Source organism: Myzus persicae, unplaced genomic scaffold (assembly GCF_001856785.1).
Source record: "Myzus persicae strain clone G006 unplaced genomic scaffold, MPER_G0061.0, whole genome shotgun sequence".
Classification (NCBI taxonomy): Eukaryota; Metazoa; Arthropoda; class Insecta; order Hemiptera; family Aphididae; genus Myzus; species Myzus persicae.
Genome location: NW_019104304.1, coordinates 22649 through 39295, shown reverse-complemented (window position 1 = coordinate 39295; position 16647 = coordinate 22649). Strand labels below are relative to the sequence as shown.

Genomic DNA, 16647 nt, shown 5'->3' with positions numbered 1-16647 from the left:
TAAAAAACAAATTGTGTTTAAATAACAAATTACTATGCATTTAAATGTAATTAAATTAAATTTATATAATGTAAAAGAAAATGCAATCTAGGTGTTTATGAAGTAAAATCAAATAATATAACTGTTGTAAAAGTTGGAGAGTTGCCATCAATTGTTAGTATAAGCAATAGATACAGGTTTTAAATTCACTGTCACTAAGATTTATACTAACAGTTGATAGTCTCCTCACCGTATATTATTAGTTATTACTTATTAGTTTTTATTAGTTACCATCAATTGTTAGTATAAACCGTATCTACAATTTTGAAATTCACTGTAGCTTACAGTCATACTAACAGTCAATGGTTACTTCAGCTGTATATTATTATTTATTAGATAATATGATATTCAAATGGTTTTACAATATTATATATTAATACAACGAAAATCAATAAAAAAATATGGTTTATTATAATAATATAAATAATTATTAAGAGAAGCCAAATTTTTTACTGAACATGATGTGTATGTTACGAGCAAAAATGTGTGTGCAACCAGAAAGATTGCTTCTTAATGCAGCTCTTGGTACAATATTAAACTATAATATACAAAACTAAAAGCTTTATAATATCTACCTTATATGTGTTTAAAGTATAAAGTCTTATTGTTTAAAATAAAAATACGATCCTGATATTTTTGACTTAAAATCAAACCATGTAACTGTAAAACTGTCGCAAATTTGTAGGTACCATCAATCGGTAGTATAAACTTGAGTTACAATTTTGAAATGCACTCTCGCTAACAGTTATATTAACAGTCGATGGTTACCTCATCATTATATTATTATTTTTAAGTTATAATGATGTACAAATGTTTTTATAATATTATTTATTAATACAACGATAATTAACACAAAATGTGTTTTATTATTTCAATATAAAGAATTATTAAGTTTACCTCATGGATTTCCTGCAGCATTGTCGTAAATTCAAAATATGACCTAACCTAACTCTCCCTACGTTTGCAACCCTGTGTCTATATAATTCGAAGCACGATATATTTTACCCACTAGAAGGAGCGTGGGTGGCATTTGTATTGTGTGTAGAAGGTCATACTATCGAGAAGAGGGAAGGGGGATGTGGACGCTACACCAGCGGGCCGCTGGTGTCAGTGATCGTTTGCAATGCGATTTCTCTTGATACTTTCGAAATATGTCGAATATGAAATCACGTGGTTTTACAATTCTTCATAAGACTATTCAATACCTATAGTGCATCATGCTCTAAAATACGTTTCTCCATTTATAATAATGATGAAAAATCAAATAATTATACTGTTGCAAATGTTGCAGTGACCATCAGTTGGTCGTATAAACTCCGATCACAATTGTTTTGAAATGCACTTTTACTAGGAGTTATACCAACAATCGATGGTCACCTCGGCTGTACGTTATTATTTATGAGTTATTATGATTGACAAATTTTTTATAGAATATTTTATATTATTTTATACATCAATGCGACGATAGTATATGTGGTATTATATTATAATAAATAAATAATTATTAAGATTACCTGCAGCATGGTTTTGAATTCAAATTATGTTGAACAACTCGCCTCTCGACGTCCGCATTACCGGGTCTTAAAGGTTCAAAAAACGTTGTTGTACTGACCGGTAAGTGCGTGGGTGTGCTGTTTATTGTGTGTATAGGTCATTAAATTGAGTAGGGATGAGATACTGTTACAGCAGCGCCCTGTTGCGGCAATGGTCGTTTGCGGGGTGAATTCATCCGATTCGTCTGGAATAATATGTCGAAAACGAAATGATGCGATTTTACATCTCTCCATGGAACGTTAACAACACCTATGCTATAATAGAGTGCATAATTTTGAAGAATACGGTTCCTACTTCTCAATCGTTTTGTATTTTATTCCATGCATTATACACACCACATATTCTGCAGTATAATACAATATACACTTAAATATTATACTATAAAATATTAGTTTACTTTATATTAAATATCACTTAGATTCATGAAATTTAAACAATATGTTTATTTTAATAATTCAGATGCTTAACAAAATTTTAATAGTGTTTGGACTCATTTGCTGCTGTTCACAGACATTTTCAATTTTCAATTTTTTTTTCTATAAATGTCTATAAAATTGTATTTGTTTTGTCAAACACTCCAATACCTTAACAATTTAAAACAAGGTCGTGATATATTGTTACAATGTCAGTTGAAAAAAATTAAATCGATATATTTCTGAAGTTTAAATAGACAATATAATAGGCGCCCATGAGGCATCTAAAATGCTCGGACAATATTAAATAATGTATTGATTAGTTTTGTAAATTTGTTATTGGGCAGCGTTTAAGTCTCCGTAAAAAACTGTTAGCTCTATGTATTAATTTATTATAATTTCAGGACTATTCAACATGTATGGGTGGTTTGGACATTTTGTTGAATAGTGCAGTGATTTTAAACGATTCGTGCACGTGTAAACCAATGATCGAAATCCAATTCGAATTGTTTTAATTCCAATATATATGCAAGGCCACATAATTATTTTATTCTGTTAGATGTCGTAGGTCGGTAGAGGCGACACAATTATATTATAATGATTAACGATAGCTCTGATTATTATGATAAAATAATATGTACCATGTACCTGTATAAGTATTCTATATAAAATTAGGTAACTTCCTACTTGATGATAGCTAAATCCACATCTCCGTTCGTTTTTATTATATTATATTATTATTAGGATGATAGTGCAATAATTGTTTCCACTACGATACAGTAGAACTTCGATTAACCGTCACTGTCGGGACCGGGGCTATGACGGTTAATCGAATAGACGGTTAACGGAAATTTTGCAAAAAAAAACGTGTGCATACGTCATATATGTACACACATTTATTATATTTTTTACGTGTGTGTACTTTAAAAAAAAAATTACTTACATATAACATATAAATTAATTATTATAACACATGTAAATTATAAACATACATACCACACATATTATAAAAAAAAATCTGTAATTTTGGTTTGGTTTTTTGATTCTCTAGCTTTTTTAGCAGCAATATTACCTACGTATTTGACGTAGAAGTAAGACTTGCGTAGCATTTGACAATCGTCTAATCGCCTAATTATTTCTTTTTTTCGGCGATGACCGATGACGGATAACAGAGGCTGACGGTTAATCGATGTTCTACTGTACTTATATTTTATAAAAATATGTATTCGCGTAAACGCTAAACGAATATAACGGTTTTAATTATTTTGTTGCAATTTAAAAATATTATTTATCACGTAAGCCGGTTGAGAGGCCGTCCGTGGAGTCACAGGATCGTCTTTCGTAAACAATGATAATTATAGCAATATTTCAAATTTAACACTTTGCATTACAGTGACCCTTTCCACACGTAATGTTAATTTACCACGAGTGGTAACCACTTGCCAGCCTTTTTATAACTATCATTCCAACTTGAAATAAATACATTGAAGTGTCACATATGCTTGAATTATAATAGTGTTAGATTAGGGGGGAGGGGCTTTACCTTAAGCGGGCTTTCACCACAAAAAAAGTTTTTTCCTTTTAACGTTAGATAGGTGTATCTGCGCTTTGTTGCAGTGAACATTGTTCTAGTCCACAGAAAATGAAATCAACTATAGCCTACAAAATATGAAATTGCCATGCTTAGACTAATATAATATTCTCATAGGCCTCATAGACTAATATTGTCATACCCCCCTTATACCCCCCCCCCTTATGTCTTTAGTATGACTAGTATGAGTGGCATAACACAATGCGAAGTGCTACAGCTGCATTTGGCTACGTTCTCGGTAAACGAAGTATCAACAGTACATTATTATTAGTTATTACATATTTATTTTTGTATATTTTGAACAATGAACATACAATTCAGTATACAATATTATATTATAATAATTAAATCACTTTGGTTCATTCGAAATTTGACGCCCTATGCGGCTGCCTATTTTGCTACCACATTGAGCCGGCCCTGGATGCCTCGTGGGCCGTGGCTTTGCCGAAAATATGTCCGCACACACGCGGCATAGACGAGCGGCACAAGCTTTCTTTCGATGTAGACCGCCTATACTTGGCCGATCGGAAATAATTATGCCGCTTGGCGTCAAAAAAACCGCGGAAAATGTATTCATGTGTTCACACTCTTGCCGCGTGGAAAAAGCTGCTCCGTCTGGACGCGCCTTTACAATCCACACCAAACGCCGGCGGTAGAGCAGGGCAGAAGGGGCAGCTGCCCTGGGCCCCACCATTTTAGGGGGGGCCCCGTTCCTTTCACGGCATTTGATGATTTTTAAGCCTATAATTTTGTTTTTCAAATTAAAAATAAGAGTCTCGTCGGCAGTGGCAACTTGTGGGTTTTTAATATAGAAATCGGAATATCTATAATAAACGAGCGAGAGTGCAAATACATTATAATGCCTACGTACGACGCAGACGTCCAAAACAATTTTGATGTTAAAACCTATTACATTTTAATTCAAATTTTTGTGCAAAACTTGTAATTAGTGTACTTAGTGTACCTCAACATTTAATTGGAACATATTTTATTTTAATATGAAAAATGTATCCAACATAAGCAAAAAAATATCTGTAGCTTAATGTTTTAAGAAATAAATACATATTGAAGAGTGTACTTTTAGTGCTTAAATATTTTGTTTAATTGATGTGTACCCACATAAAAAAAAATAATATTTTTAGGTAAGTTACGTAAGTAAAATAGAAAAAAATGTCTTACTAGTACAGTAGAACCTGCGTGGGAAGTAGCTAGAAAAATTTTTTTGCCTCGCGACAAAAAAATTTCTTGGGCCCATTTTTGCCCCCGAGCCCCGCAAAACCTCCCGCCAGCGCTGTCCACACCCGAGCGAGCGTATTCGAGGTGATCTCACATGTTCACATCAATAAACTGTTTACGACGGATTTGCGTGTGGACGGTTAAGCGAGCAAATTCAAATAACCGCGCGAACGTGATCGCGATCCGTGCTCAGCACGAGGCCAGCTGACTGTCGGTCTCCTGGCCATGTGTGCTCAGAGGAAATCGGCGGGCGAGCGGTGCTCGTCTTGAGCGTGCTCAGGTGTGGGCGCTCCTTGAAACGCGGCAAAAACTGTTTGGGATAGAACCAATCGGGCTGTAGTCCGAGCCAAGCGACCGAATGTTCATATACTATTTTTAGAGCGGAATATTTACTGTTATTTTTATTGTTTCGACATCACAAATATATACAAAAAAAGTTAACAGAGTTTTAAAAAATTACAACTTTTCTCCCTATTTGGGATACCGAAAAAACCAGGTTGAACCGTAAACGTTCACCTCCTAATAGTATGCAAATCTGGTCGATGAGCTTAGACTACAAAATGAGCGGTCAGTTTTTGCTATATGTTTAGACTTTCGTGAGACTGATGCAACCAGGGCTGGGCAGTATCTTACCCAGATAGCAAAATCATAATATAATAACGTTATTATGACATTTCACTTGTAACGAGTAATATTATTTAATCAATATTAATTCATTATAAATTGAGTACAAAATTGTGATAATAATATTTTAGTAATATTTTTTGGCCACAATACCATCATTATTATAATATTTGTAGAAGAATATTATAAAAACAATTTAAGAAATATATCTTTATAATATTCCAAAATAATAATTTTTCAATTGTCTTTATGTTCTCATTTTAATATTATAATAATCATGTGAGAAGGTTTTTATAATATTAGTTTTACGTTTTTTAAACACAATATTAGCAGCTAAAATATTTGAATATATTATTATTATTAATTTTATTTTTTGCTTACAAAATGATACCTAATAGTATTTTGACTTTGTAAAAAGCTTTTTCATAAGCCAACATACCTGTTGAAATAACAGTTAGAAAAAGAGCATCTATTCTTATACTCTGCTATACATTTCAGTTTAACATAAAGACTTTATGGATATTTAAATTAAAATGCAGTCAGAAAACAAAAAAATAAAATATTTCTAATTTTTATTTAAAATAAGGAAAATATAATGTATATAGCTTGTAAGATAATATTTATAGGCATATAATATTATAGTATCATAAAATAAAAATAACAAACTTTTGTAATATTACAATACAAATATTATGTACTTAAAATGATTTAAATTAATAAACAGGTATTTTATATCTTTAAAATGTTTGTTTTAATAGAATAATAGTTGAAATTTTAAATTTTTGGTTAATCTATATTTTTAGAAGATTTTCTAAAACCAGCACCAGCAATGTATTTTTTAATTGGGTCTTCAATAGTTGCATTAGTTGAACTTTGGAAGTTTTTCATTTTTCTTATTGTTTCTGTAACAAAATATGTGGACTATTAACTATATATAGTTGAATTAGAAAAAAATAACATAATAATATATTTATAAGAAAACACTCACCAAAAACTATTGCACATGATCTTAATGAACAGAATATTTTCTTTTTTTTTTGCCCAACATAACTGTATTCTTTTAAGACATCGTCACTGAAAAGTGCTTTTAGTAAGCCTCGTACCGTAGAATTAAGTTTTTTTTTTTGAAGACGTTTGAGCTCATTTACCTGTACAAATGTGTTTTATAATTTTCATTAAATATATCTTAATAGTGTTATAAGTTATAACTGTTAATTAAAGAATAATTCATGTAAATTAAAGATACAATAAATTGTAATATTGTTAAATCAAATGTAATATTTTCACTTACAACACATAATTTATAAGACTTTTCCAAAAGTTTTTCTTCAAATATAAATAATTGTTCTTCGTCCATTATCGGAATCATTAAATAAAAGTCTTCTCCTTCTGTTGATATATTTTGGTGATTGGATGAGCCTTTGGTCTCATTAACTTGATTTATTGCATCTGTTAGAGTCTGTTCCATTTCCATCTGCTTCTGTTGAATGGACTGTACATCATACCTAATCTTTAATACCACATTTAAGATCCTGTTCAAAATATCTGTAATGGGAAAATAATATGTTTAAACAAATTAAAAGATTTATTAATTCCTATAAGTATCAATACAACTAATAAAATCTTACCAGAATGTTGGCCAGATGAATTGGTGCCTCTTGGTGTGATGGCTAAATTACTCTGCGGTGAAACATTCATCCTTTTGTGATCTTTAATAATATAATTATTGAATTTTGTAGATGAATATGGCTTAGGCGTCATGTTTTTAATTTCGAAATCATAATTACAATTTTCTTGAGTTGATGTAGATGGTCTATGGCCAAGATTTGATAACTGTTTGGTATTATGATCTAGGGAAAACAATGAATATATTGTAATAATATATACTCAGTCAATCATGACCATTAAATAGTTTAACAAGTAGCATAATATATTTACCTGATAACAGTATTTCTTCATGCACATCAGGAATTAATGATTGATAGTTGTCTTGTGATGTGACCTTAAATGGAGAAGATGATGTATTTACGATGGATGATATTTCATGATTACTTTCTGGAGTTGTTGATGAAGACTTATTCTCTGTTAATTATATATACATTTAACATATAATATAATATAATATAATATAATAAAATTGTTAGCTAAATTAAAGTATGAAATATAAATAATAAAATACCTTGAATTGATGTACTTATTGGTTTAAAAAGAGTTCTTTTTACTTTTGAAGGAGAGCAATCGGACATCTGATGATTATTACGACCTTAAAAAGACATAATTAGAGATCATTAAATAAAATCTTTAAATGTGTGCGTCAATAATTATAATATAATATACCTTCATTTGAAAATCTAGAACCAGGCATATTTAGTTTGGATTTTAATGATTGTGTCTTACAATTCTTTATTGTACTAATCTCTTTATAGTTATAATCTAAATCTTGGTTAAAATCTGCAAAGTAATTAAAAAATTAAAACTTTAATAGTTATAAACAATTTAATAAAACAAAAAAGGAGGTAAACATACCATAACTTGTAACTGTTTTCTGCTTTTCGAGTGAAGTCTCCAATGTTATTGACCTACCAAAATCTACCTCCCTAGAAACTAAATCATCTAAAAAAGGCAATTAACCAGTTATTATAATAAATATAATAATACATACCTACTTAAGTACTTGTATAAATTAAATCATGTTAATCGTATAATTAAACATAATTATAATAATATTATACTTTCTTTATTATAATATTTTATAAATAATATTAATAATACCGTATGTTGAAAACATTAAAATATTATTATTAACTAATTTTACTAAAAATATTATAATAATTATATTATAATAATTGTATTATAATATCTATAAAACAATATTTTTATTACCGTATATAAAAAATATTAAAATATTATTATTATTAAATGACTGAAAAAATATTATGTTAATTGGATAATTATGTTATTATAATAACATTATATTTATAACAATATTTGTGTACTGTAATAATAATAATATTATATTATTATCATTACACAATTGCTATCTGGGAGAGTATGAGACTCGAGAGCGTTTGAAATGATAATTGCNCCCAGATAGCAAAATCATAATATAATAACGTTATTATGACATTTCACTTGTAACGAGTAATATTATTTAATCAATATTAATTCATTATAAATTGAGTACAAAATTGTGATAATAATATTTTAGTAATATTTTTTGGCCACAATACCATCATTATTATAATATTTGTAGAAGAATATTATAAAAACAATTTAAGAAATATATCTTTATAATATTCCAAAATAATAATTTTTCAATTGTCTTTATGTTCTCATTTTAATATTATAATAATCATGTGAGAAGGTTTTTATAATATTAGTTTTACGTTTTTTAAACACAATATTAGCAGCTAAAATATTTGAATATATTATTATTATTAATTTTATTTTTTGCTTACAAAATGATACCTAATAGTATTTTGACTTTGTAAAAAGCTTTTTCATAAGCCAACATACCTGTTGAAATAACAGTTAGAAAAAGAGCATCTATTCTTATACTCTGCTATACATTTCAGTTTAACATAAAGACTTTATGGATATTTAAATTAAAATGCAGTCAGAAAACAAAAAAATAAAATATTTCTAATTTTTATTTAAAATAAGGAAAATATAATGTATATAGCTTGTAAGATAATATTTATAGGCATATAATATTATAGTATCATAAAATAAAAATAACAAACTTTTGTAATATTACAATACAAATATTATGTACTTAAAATGATTTAAATTAATAAACAGGTATTTTATATCTTTAAAATGTTTGTTTTAATAGAATAATAGTTGAAATTTTAAATTTTTGGTTAATCTATATTTTTAGAAGATTTTCTAAAACCAGCACCAGCAATGTATTTTTTAATTGGGTCTTCAATAGTTGCATTAGTTGAACTTTGGAAGTTTTTCATTTTTCTTATTGTTTCTGTAACAAAATATGTGGACTATTAACTATATATAGTTGAATTAGAAAAAAATAACATAATAATATATTTATAAGAAAACACTCACCAAAAACTATTGCACATGATCTTAATGAACAGAATATTTTCTTTTTTTTTTGCCCAACATAACTGTATTCTTTTAAGACATCGTCACTGAAAAGTGCTTTTAGTAAGCCTCGTACCGTAGAATTAAGTTTTTTTTTTTGAAGACGTTTGAGCTCATTTACCTGTACAAATGTGTTTTATAATTTTCATTAAATATATCTTAATAGTGTTATAAGTTATAACTGTTAATTAAAGAATAATTCATGTAAATTAAAGATACAATAAATTGTAATATTGTTAAATCAAATGTAATATTTTCACTTACAACACATAATTTATAAGACTTTTCCAAAAGTTTTTCTTCAAATATAAATAATTGTTCTTCGTCCATTATCGGAATCATTAAATAAAAGTCTTCTCCTTCTGTTGATATATTTTGGTGATTGGATGAGCCTTTGGTCTCATTAACTTGATTTATTGCATCTGTTAGAGTCTGTTCCATTTCCATCTGCTTCTGTTGAATGGACTGTACATCATACCTAATCTTTAATACCACATTTAAGATCCTGTTCAAAATATCTGTAATGGGAAAATAATATGTTTAAACAAATTAAAAGATTTATTAATTCCTATAAGTATCAATACAACTAATAAAATCTTACCAGAATGTTGGCCAGATGAATTGGTGCCTCTTGGTGTGATGGCTAAATTACTCTGCGGTGAAACATTCATCCTTTTGTGATCTTTAATAATATAATTATTGAATTTTGTAGATGAATATGGCTTAGGCGTCATGTTTTTAATTTCGAAATCATAATTACAATTTTCTTGAGTTGATGTAGATGGTCTATGGCCAAGATTTGATAACTGTTTGGTATTATGATCTAGGGAAAACAATGAATATATTGTAATAATATATACTCAGTCAATCATGACCATTAAATAGTTTAACAAGTAGCATAATATATTTACCTGATAACAGTATTTCTTCATGCACATCAGGAATTAATGATTGATAGTTGTCTTGTGATGTGACCTTAAATGGAGAAGATGATGTATTTACGATGGATGATATTTCATGATTACTTTCTGGAGTTGTTGATGAAGACTTATTCTCTGTTAATTATATATACATTTAACATATAATATAATATAATATAATATAATAAAATTGTTAGCTAAATTAAAGTATGAAATATAAATAATAAAATACCTTGAATTGATGTACTTATTGGTTTAAAAAGAGTTCTTTTTACTTTTGAAGGAGAGCAATCGGACATCTGATGATTATTACGACCTTAAAAAGACATAATTAGAGATCATTAAATAAAATCTTTAAATGTGTGCGTCAATAATTATAATATAATATACCTTCATTTGAAAATCTAGAACCAGGCATATTTAGTTTGGATTTTAATGATTGTGTCTTACAATTCTTTATTGTACTAATCTCTTTATAGTTATAATCTAAATCTTGGTTAAAATCTGCAAAGTAATTAAAAAATTAAAACTTTAATAGTTATAAACAATTTAATAAAACAAAAAAGGAGGTAAACATACCATAACTTGTAACTGTTTTCTGCTTTTCGAGTGAAGTCTCCAATGTTATTGACCTACCAAAATCTACCTCCCTAGAAACTAAATCATCTAAAAAAGGCAATTAACCAGTTATTATAATAAATATAATAATACATACCTACTTAAGTACTTGTATAAATTAAATCATGTATTTATATATATATATATATTCAATGATATTTACCATTTTGTTTATTTTTATGTAATTGTAATTTTTCAATATACTGAGGAGGTTCTACATTTTTCATTGTAGTCTTTTTTTTCCTTTTAGTGTTTTCAATATTAGATAGGTCACTTGTCTCCTCTGCTAGTTTATTTATTTCTCGAGCTTCATGTAATGTTCCTATTAAGTAAAAAAGTAGTAATAAAATAAAATAATCTACCTATTAATAAAATATTTACCAATGCCTTTTTTCAAAATTCTTGATTTAAAATAATTAAAATCAAATTTATTTGGAATAGTCCTACGTTGTATATGTTTTTTTATATCTTTTTTTGGCCAGGCGCACATGTTATTTTTCATCCAGTGAGCAGGAACAGCTTCTACAGCATCTTCATCATCAAAACTAACTATGGTCCACATTTTATACTGGTTTATTAAACTAAAAGAAAATTTTAATTAATAAACAATTTTAATATGCTTTTTATACATATGTACGTATTACAGCGTGCTACATAAATAACTGAAAATTAATATAATAATGTTTTTTCTAATCAGAATATTTTTTTAAATTGATAGGAATAAAAGTTATTACATAATATTGTCATAGTCAATAAAATAATCATCTTTCAGTTCTTTCTTTTACATGATATACAAATGTTGATAGTACTTACTTAGTATTGTTTATATAATATAATATATAGCTATTATTACCATTATTATTTCTAGTTGGAATAATTTAATTTTGGATGAACATTTTCCCCATAATACACACTATTTAATTGCAGATGTTTTCTAATGATTATAATATATTAATAGTTAATTTTTTTAAAACTTAATTACTATTGTTTGAACTTTTATGTTCCAGTGATTAAACAAAAAAATGTCATTTAATAAAAATACATTTTTATAGGTAAACTAGCTGAATCAATTTTATTGTATAAGATTTATATCGTCCAATTTATTAAATGAAGTTTACTTTAACGATTGGTATAAAGTTATACCAATATCATTTGCAAAATATCATACATAATTATATAATTACCTATACAAGTTAACATAAAAAAAAAAAATAATAATAATAAATTTTATAATTATAATACTGTGTGTAGTAAAGGAATAGCTATAAGGTTGCTGTTCCTCGGAAATATCAAAACCTTGTTTTTAATATCACTTATGTGCCAGTAATCAAAATCATCCGATAATTGTTGTACTTCATATATATTCAGGAGCGATGACCGAATTGGTTGATTGTAAAAATCTTTTTTTTGAATAAATTTCTTTCCTATTAAAACAGCTTCTCCAGTTTCTTTTAAATGAGCGATATTGACTAACTTGATAATATCATTATTATTGGTACAAAAATATGACTCTGCATCAATTTTACTTTTAATCTTGAAGTTGTCTTTTACTAATGTACTATATTGTGGATTAATTGTTATATTATCTACCAAAGGCCCTCTATTATGAGACCCTAAAATAATATAGGTTTTTGGTTTTGTTTTAGTAGGTTGCATAACTAAATTACTTCTTTCATGATATCTTTTTACAATTTGTTGTAAGGGCTTGTCTGGCTTTCTCAGCATTGTCTTTAGAACCTTCATGTAGTTTTCAAATGGAAATGCACAGCATAAATCTAATGGTCCATATCTTTGATAATCATCAACTAAATGGATTAAGCCATGAATATTACTAGATACCAAGTGTTGTCCATAAATTTGTTCAAACGATTTTACAAAATATTCCAAAAGATCTCGTGCATATTGGACAAATTCACTAAGACCTGGTGTTAAAAGTATAGTCATAGCTACACTTAAAGCTTTAAAGTTTTTAAAACAGTGATCACTCAACACTTTATCCAATACTATTGGTCCAATATATAATAAAAAAGACCTAAACTCAGTTGCTTTCCAACGAGCTACTTCAATTAATGTTCTAGGTTTTCTGGAAAACTCGCATACAAAAGCTGGTTTTAAATTTACTATTAGTTCTGATAGTTGATTAATTTTCCATGATGGCAAACGAACACTTAAGGGGCCTTTCATCCATAACATTAGAAGTTTTTTGACTACACCCAAGCAGACCAAGTGCATATAATCTAACGAAAAACCTTTAACAATATCAAATCTGGGTATTTCTACCAAACATGAATTATTAGAATACACATGATGACTAATTTGAGTTCGTTGAACATAATCATGATGTGTCCTTTCAGGTGGTCGGTTAGATGGTTCAGAATAAGGAAAGCACAACCGCTTTTCAATATATTCCCCTTCAATTTTGCAACGTGTACACGAATAAAATCCATTATGTCCTTTAATTTTTAAAACAAATGATTTTGCTGGAACATCACAACAAACAACATCCAGCACAACTTTGTAAAACTTTCCGTTGATGAAAATACCATTTAAAATTAATTGTTCAGCTTCAATGACAAAGTCTTTTAGATAATCATTGCTGTCATTAGGTTTTTGTGTTCCACAATAAACTCCAATAGGAAAAACATGATTGGAAATTGATCGTATGTATGCCAATATAGGCCAAAATTGAGTGGAACTGCTCTTAGAAATAGGTAATCCATCAATACCTACTACTAATTTTATTTCTTCATTTGAAATACTATCAAGAAAATGGCGTATAATACCGTTTTCAATACCAAAATGATAGTATGTACCCGGATTGACTTTTTTAATACTATTGCATTCGACAGACTTTGTTTTTAACAATGTTCTAGCGTCTTTAGGTAAACAAGAAAAACATTCATGTTTTTTTAAAATGGTTAAAATTCCATTGAGTGCAGTATGTGTTATCTTGAAATGTAAAGCCCACTGTGCTAATTCTGACTCAAATGAATAACTATTTATCTCTATGTCATCATTTGATACATTTGAATACTGTCGTTGTTCATCAAGTATCTCAGGCCTAATAGTATTTTGTTCAATATCCGAACTAAACGTGTGTTGTCTTTTTTCTGCACATTCGACTTCATGATTAAAACTGTTTGTTATTGGCATGTCTCTAACCAAACTACTACCTACTGGCTGAGATTCTAAATCTGATGATGAAATATCTAAGTAAAAATAGTGAAAAATAAACAAAAATGAATCCAAAAATACCTACATATTATTATTAATTATAATATGATAACCTAAATTATATACTTAAACAACTGTAGGGTTCTGGAGCAGTATCTGGAATAAAAGCTTCTACCTCCTCTTTAATTTTTCTCCTTTTGGAACGAGCACTCAGATGTTTATACATTTTTTTTATAAACCTATTTTATAACAATGTTTTTAATAATAGTTAACAATAAAATTCTAAGGTTCTAAATTGCAAATTTTGTTCAACTAATTATTACTTATCAAAAAAATACAATAATAAAATAGTTATTAGTTATTATAAATAGGTAGGTACCTAATAGTCTAATTAAAAAACTACAGAAACAATAAGAATAGGTACCTACAGTAAATAAACTCAAAACAATGCATCATTTTTAGGTAAGTAGTGAAAAACAATAATTGAACAATGAATAACTAGAAATTATGAATACTTAGACAAAAAAAAGCATAGTATATAGTTATATAATTAACAAAAGAACTCTCGAAATAACTTACAACATTTATTATTCTATTATTTGTGAGCTAGGTATAAGTACTTACCTATAAATACCCACCATTGCCTATCAAGTATAATTTATCATTTAATAATAACATATGTTTTGGAAATGGGTAGTATATTCCTAACCTATTCCTCCTATTTAATTTTTAGAGAAATAATATTAAAACTACAGACAACAAATGTAAACTAATACAGTGTTATACAGCTACTTCACTTAAAAATAGTTGATTGAGTCTGATTAACAATAATTTTAAGTCCAGGAATTTAGATACAAAAGAGGCCTTGTACGAAATTGTGAACTAAGTATTTTAAACAAAAAAATCCAATCTTAACACAAAACGCTATGATGTACCTACCTATTATAGTAATTAGTCCTATTATTAAGATTATAATCACTTAAAATATAGGTATACAAAATATTTAAATAATGCCTATGTTTTGGGGGGTATTTGGTAGTGAAGGTGCAACAAAGTTCATAGCTAATAAATTTTAATTAACTGTTGTCAATAAGTAATAAATATGCGTGTACCTAAAGGTGTATAAACAATGCTGTTTCTGTGGAAGGTGTGCCATACCGACATAACGATGGTAACGATGGTTTTATGTCGGGCAAGTCACACCGGTAAGATACTAAACTGGATCAGTATCAGTGTAATTTGCCTCATATGAAATCATGAGCCCAGTTACCTAATAGGTACATAGGTATATTATATTATACTCATATTAATTCCTATTATAGTGAATAAATAATAATATACACAATTGTTTATACATATTATAAACATTTTAATTTTTAAAATAACAATAATTCTTTGCACACTATCTATTAACTATTATATTTGTATGATTAAACAAAATTTTAAAATATTTAGGTAACACGCTAGCATGAAAAACGAATATTTTATATTATAGCTTACCTTATAGATCTCGATCAAGTTGAATCACAACACAATTTAACAATAACAATATAGGTACAACACTATAGCTGAAAACAATTTGTATTTTGTAATGTTAAAAATTAAAGTTATTACAGCAGGTATGCGTCGACTAAAATAAGTAACAATATTATGGAACGCGAGGTATATGCGAGTTTGCGACTACGATAGTACGTTGATCGGATAGTGCGACAAGTCACAACACAGCGGCACAAAAAATATAAACACAAACAATATTAATTATTCTAAGAATTAAGAGCCCGTTATTGGGAATCCATTTATTTATAGAATAATAACAATAGGAGAGTACATATTGCGAGTTGGAGAAACGAGCGATGAACACGCACGTACGCCAAGTGCCAACCTCATAATAATATAAATTATAAATGCTGATTAGTGGTTATACTGATTATAGACTTAACTAATAAGTAATAAGTATACACTTATAACATATAACTGCGTTTACGCTAAGAATATACCGCTTGGTGTCGCCGCCGTGCATATAGAGTCATAAAAATATCGCAGCTTTGCGTAGTTTTTAAACAATACCAAAATGTACAAACAAAAAAAGTAATAATTAGCAAAGGAATATTATTATTGTATGTAAATAAAATACATGTGTGATAATCGAAAGAGTATACGCCGCGAGTGGAATCAAACAATTAATAGTGTGATAATACAACTCACTACGTATACAGATGCAGTTCCGTGGAGGCCGACAGTAAATTGAACGGAGTATAGTAAAGCAGTGACGGCGGGATATAGGATTTTTTTTTTTTTTAATTGATCTTGAGCCTGGCAACTATGGCCATTAGCTGTATTGGTTTTGTTTGTTTTTAATGTCGGTAGGGGGGGG

The 16647-nt window shown here is 28.2% G+C and overlaps 3 protein-coding genes across 3 annotated transcripts; all 3 read right to left on the bottom strand.

The window, feature by feature from the left end:
- Nucleotides 1–6187: 6187 nt before the first annotated feature.
- On the bottom strand, nt 6188–8140 carry LOC111041043. Its single transcript, XM_022325197.1, has 8 exons — nt 7984–8140; nt 7795–7908; nt 7637–7720; nt 7396–7539; nt 7086–7307; nt 6749–7002; nt 6446–6605; nt 6188–6359 (listed from the first exon to the last, which is right to left on the bottom strand). The coding sequence occupies exons 2-8, from the start codon at nt 7820–7822 to the stop codon at nt 6244–6246; spliced, it is 1008 nt and encodes a 335-aa protein (XP_022180889.1). The 5' UTR covers nt 7823–7908; nt 7984–8140; the 3' UTR covers nt 6188–6243.
- A 1124-nt stretch (nt 8141–9264) lies between these two features.
- LOC111041047 lies at nt 9265–16590 on the bottom strand. Its single transcript, XM_022325200.1, has 11 exons — nt 15774–16590; nt 11481–11680; nt 11263–11421; nt 11061–11147; nt 10872–10985; nt 10714–10797; nt 10473–10616; nt 10163–10384; nt 9826–10079; nt 9523–9682; nt 9265–9436 (listed from the first exon to the last, which is right to left on the bottom strand). Exons 2-11 carry the CDS (start codon nt 11659–11661, stop codon nt 9321–9323), a joined length of 1521 nt encoding a protein of 506 aa, XP_022180892.1. The 5' UTR covers nt 11662–11680; nt 15774–16590; the 3' UTR covers nt 9265–9320.
- LOC111041045 lies at nt 11675–15536 on the bottom strand. The gene has a single exon (XM_022325199.1). It carries the CDS (start codon nt 14250–14252, stop codon nt 12333–12335), a length of 1920 nt encoding a protein of 639 aa, XP_022180891.1. The 5' UTR covers nt 14253–15536; the 3' UTR covers nt 11675–12332.
- Nucleotides 16591–16647: the final 57 nt, after the last annotated feature.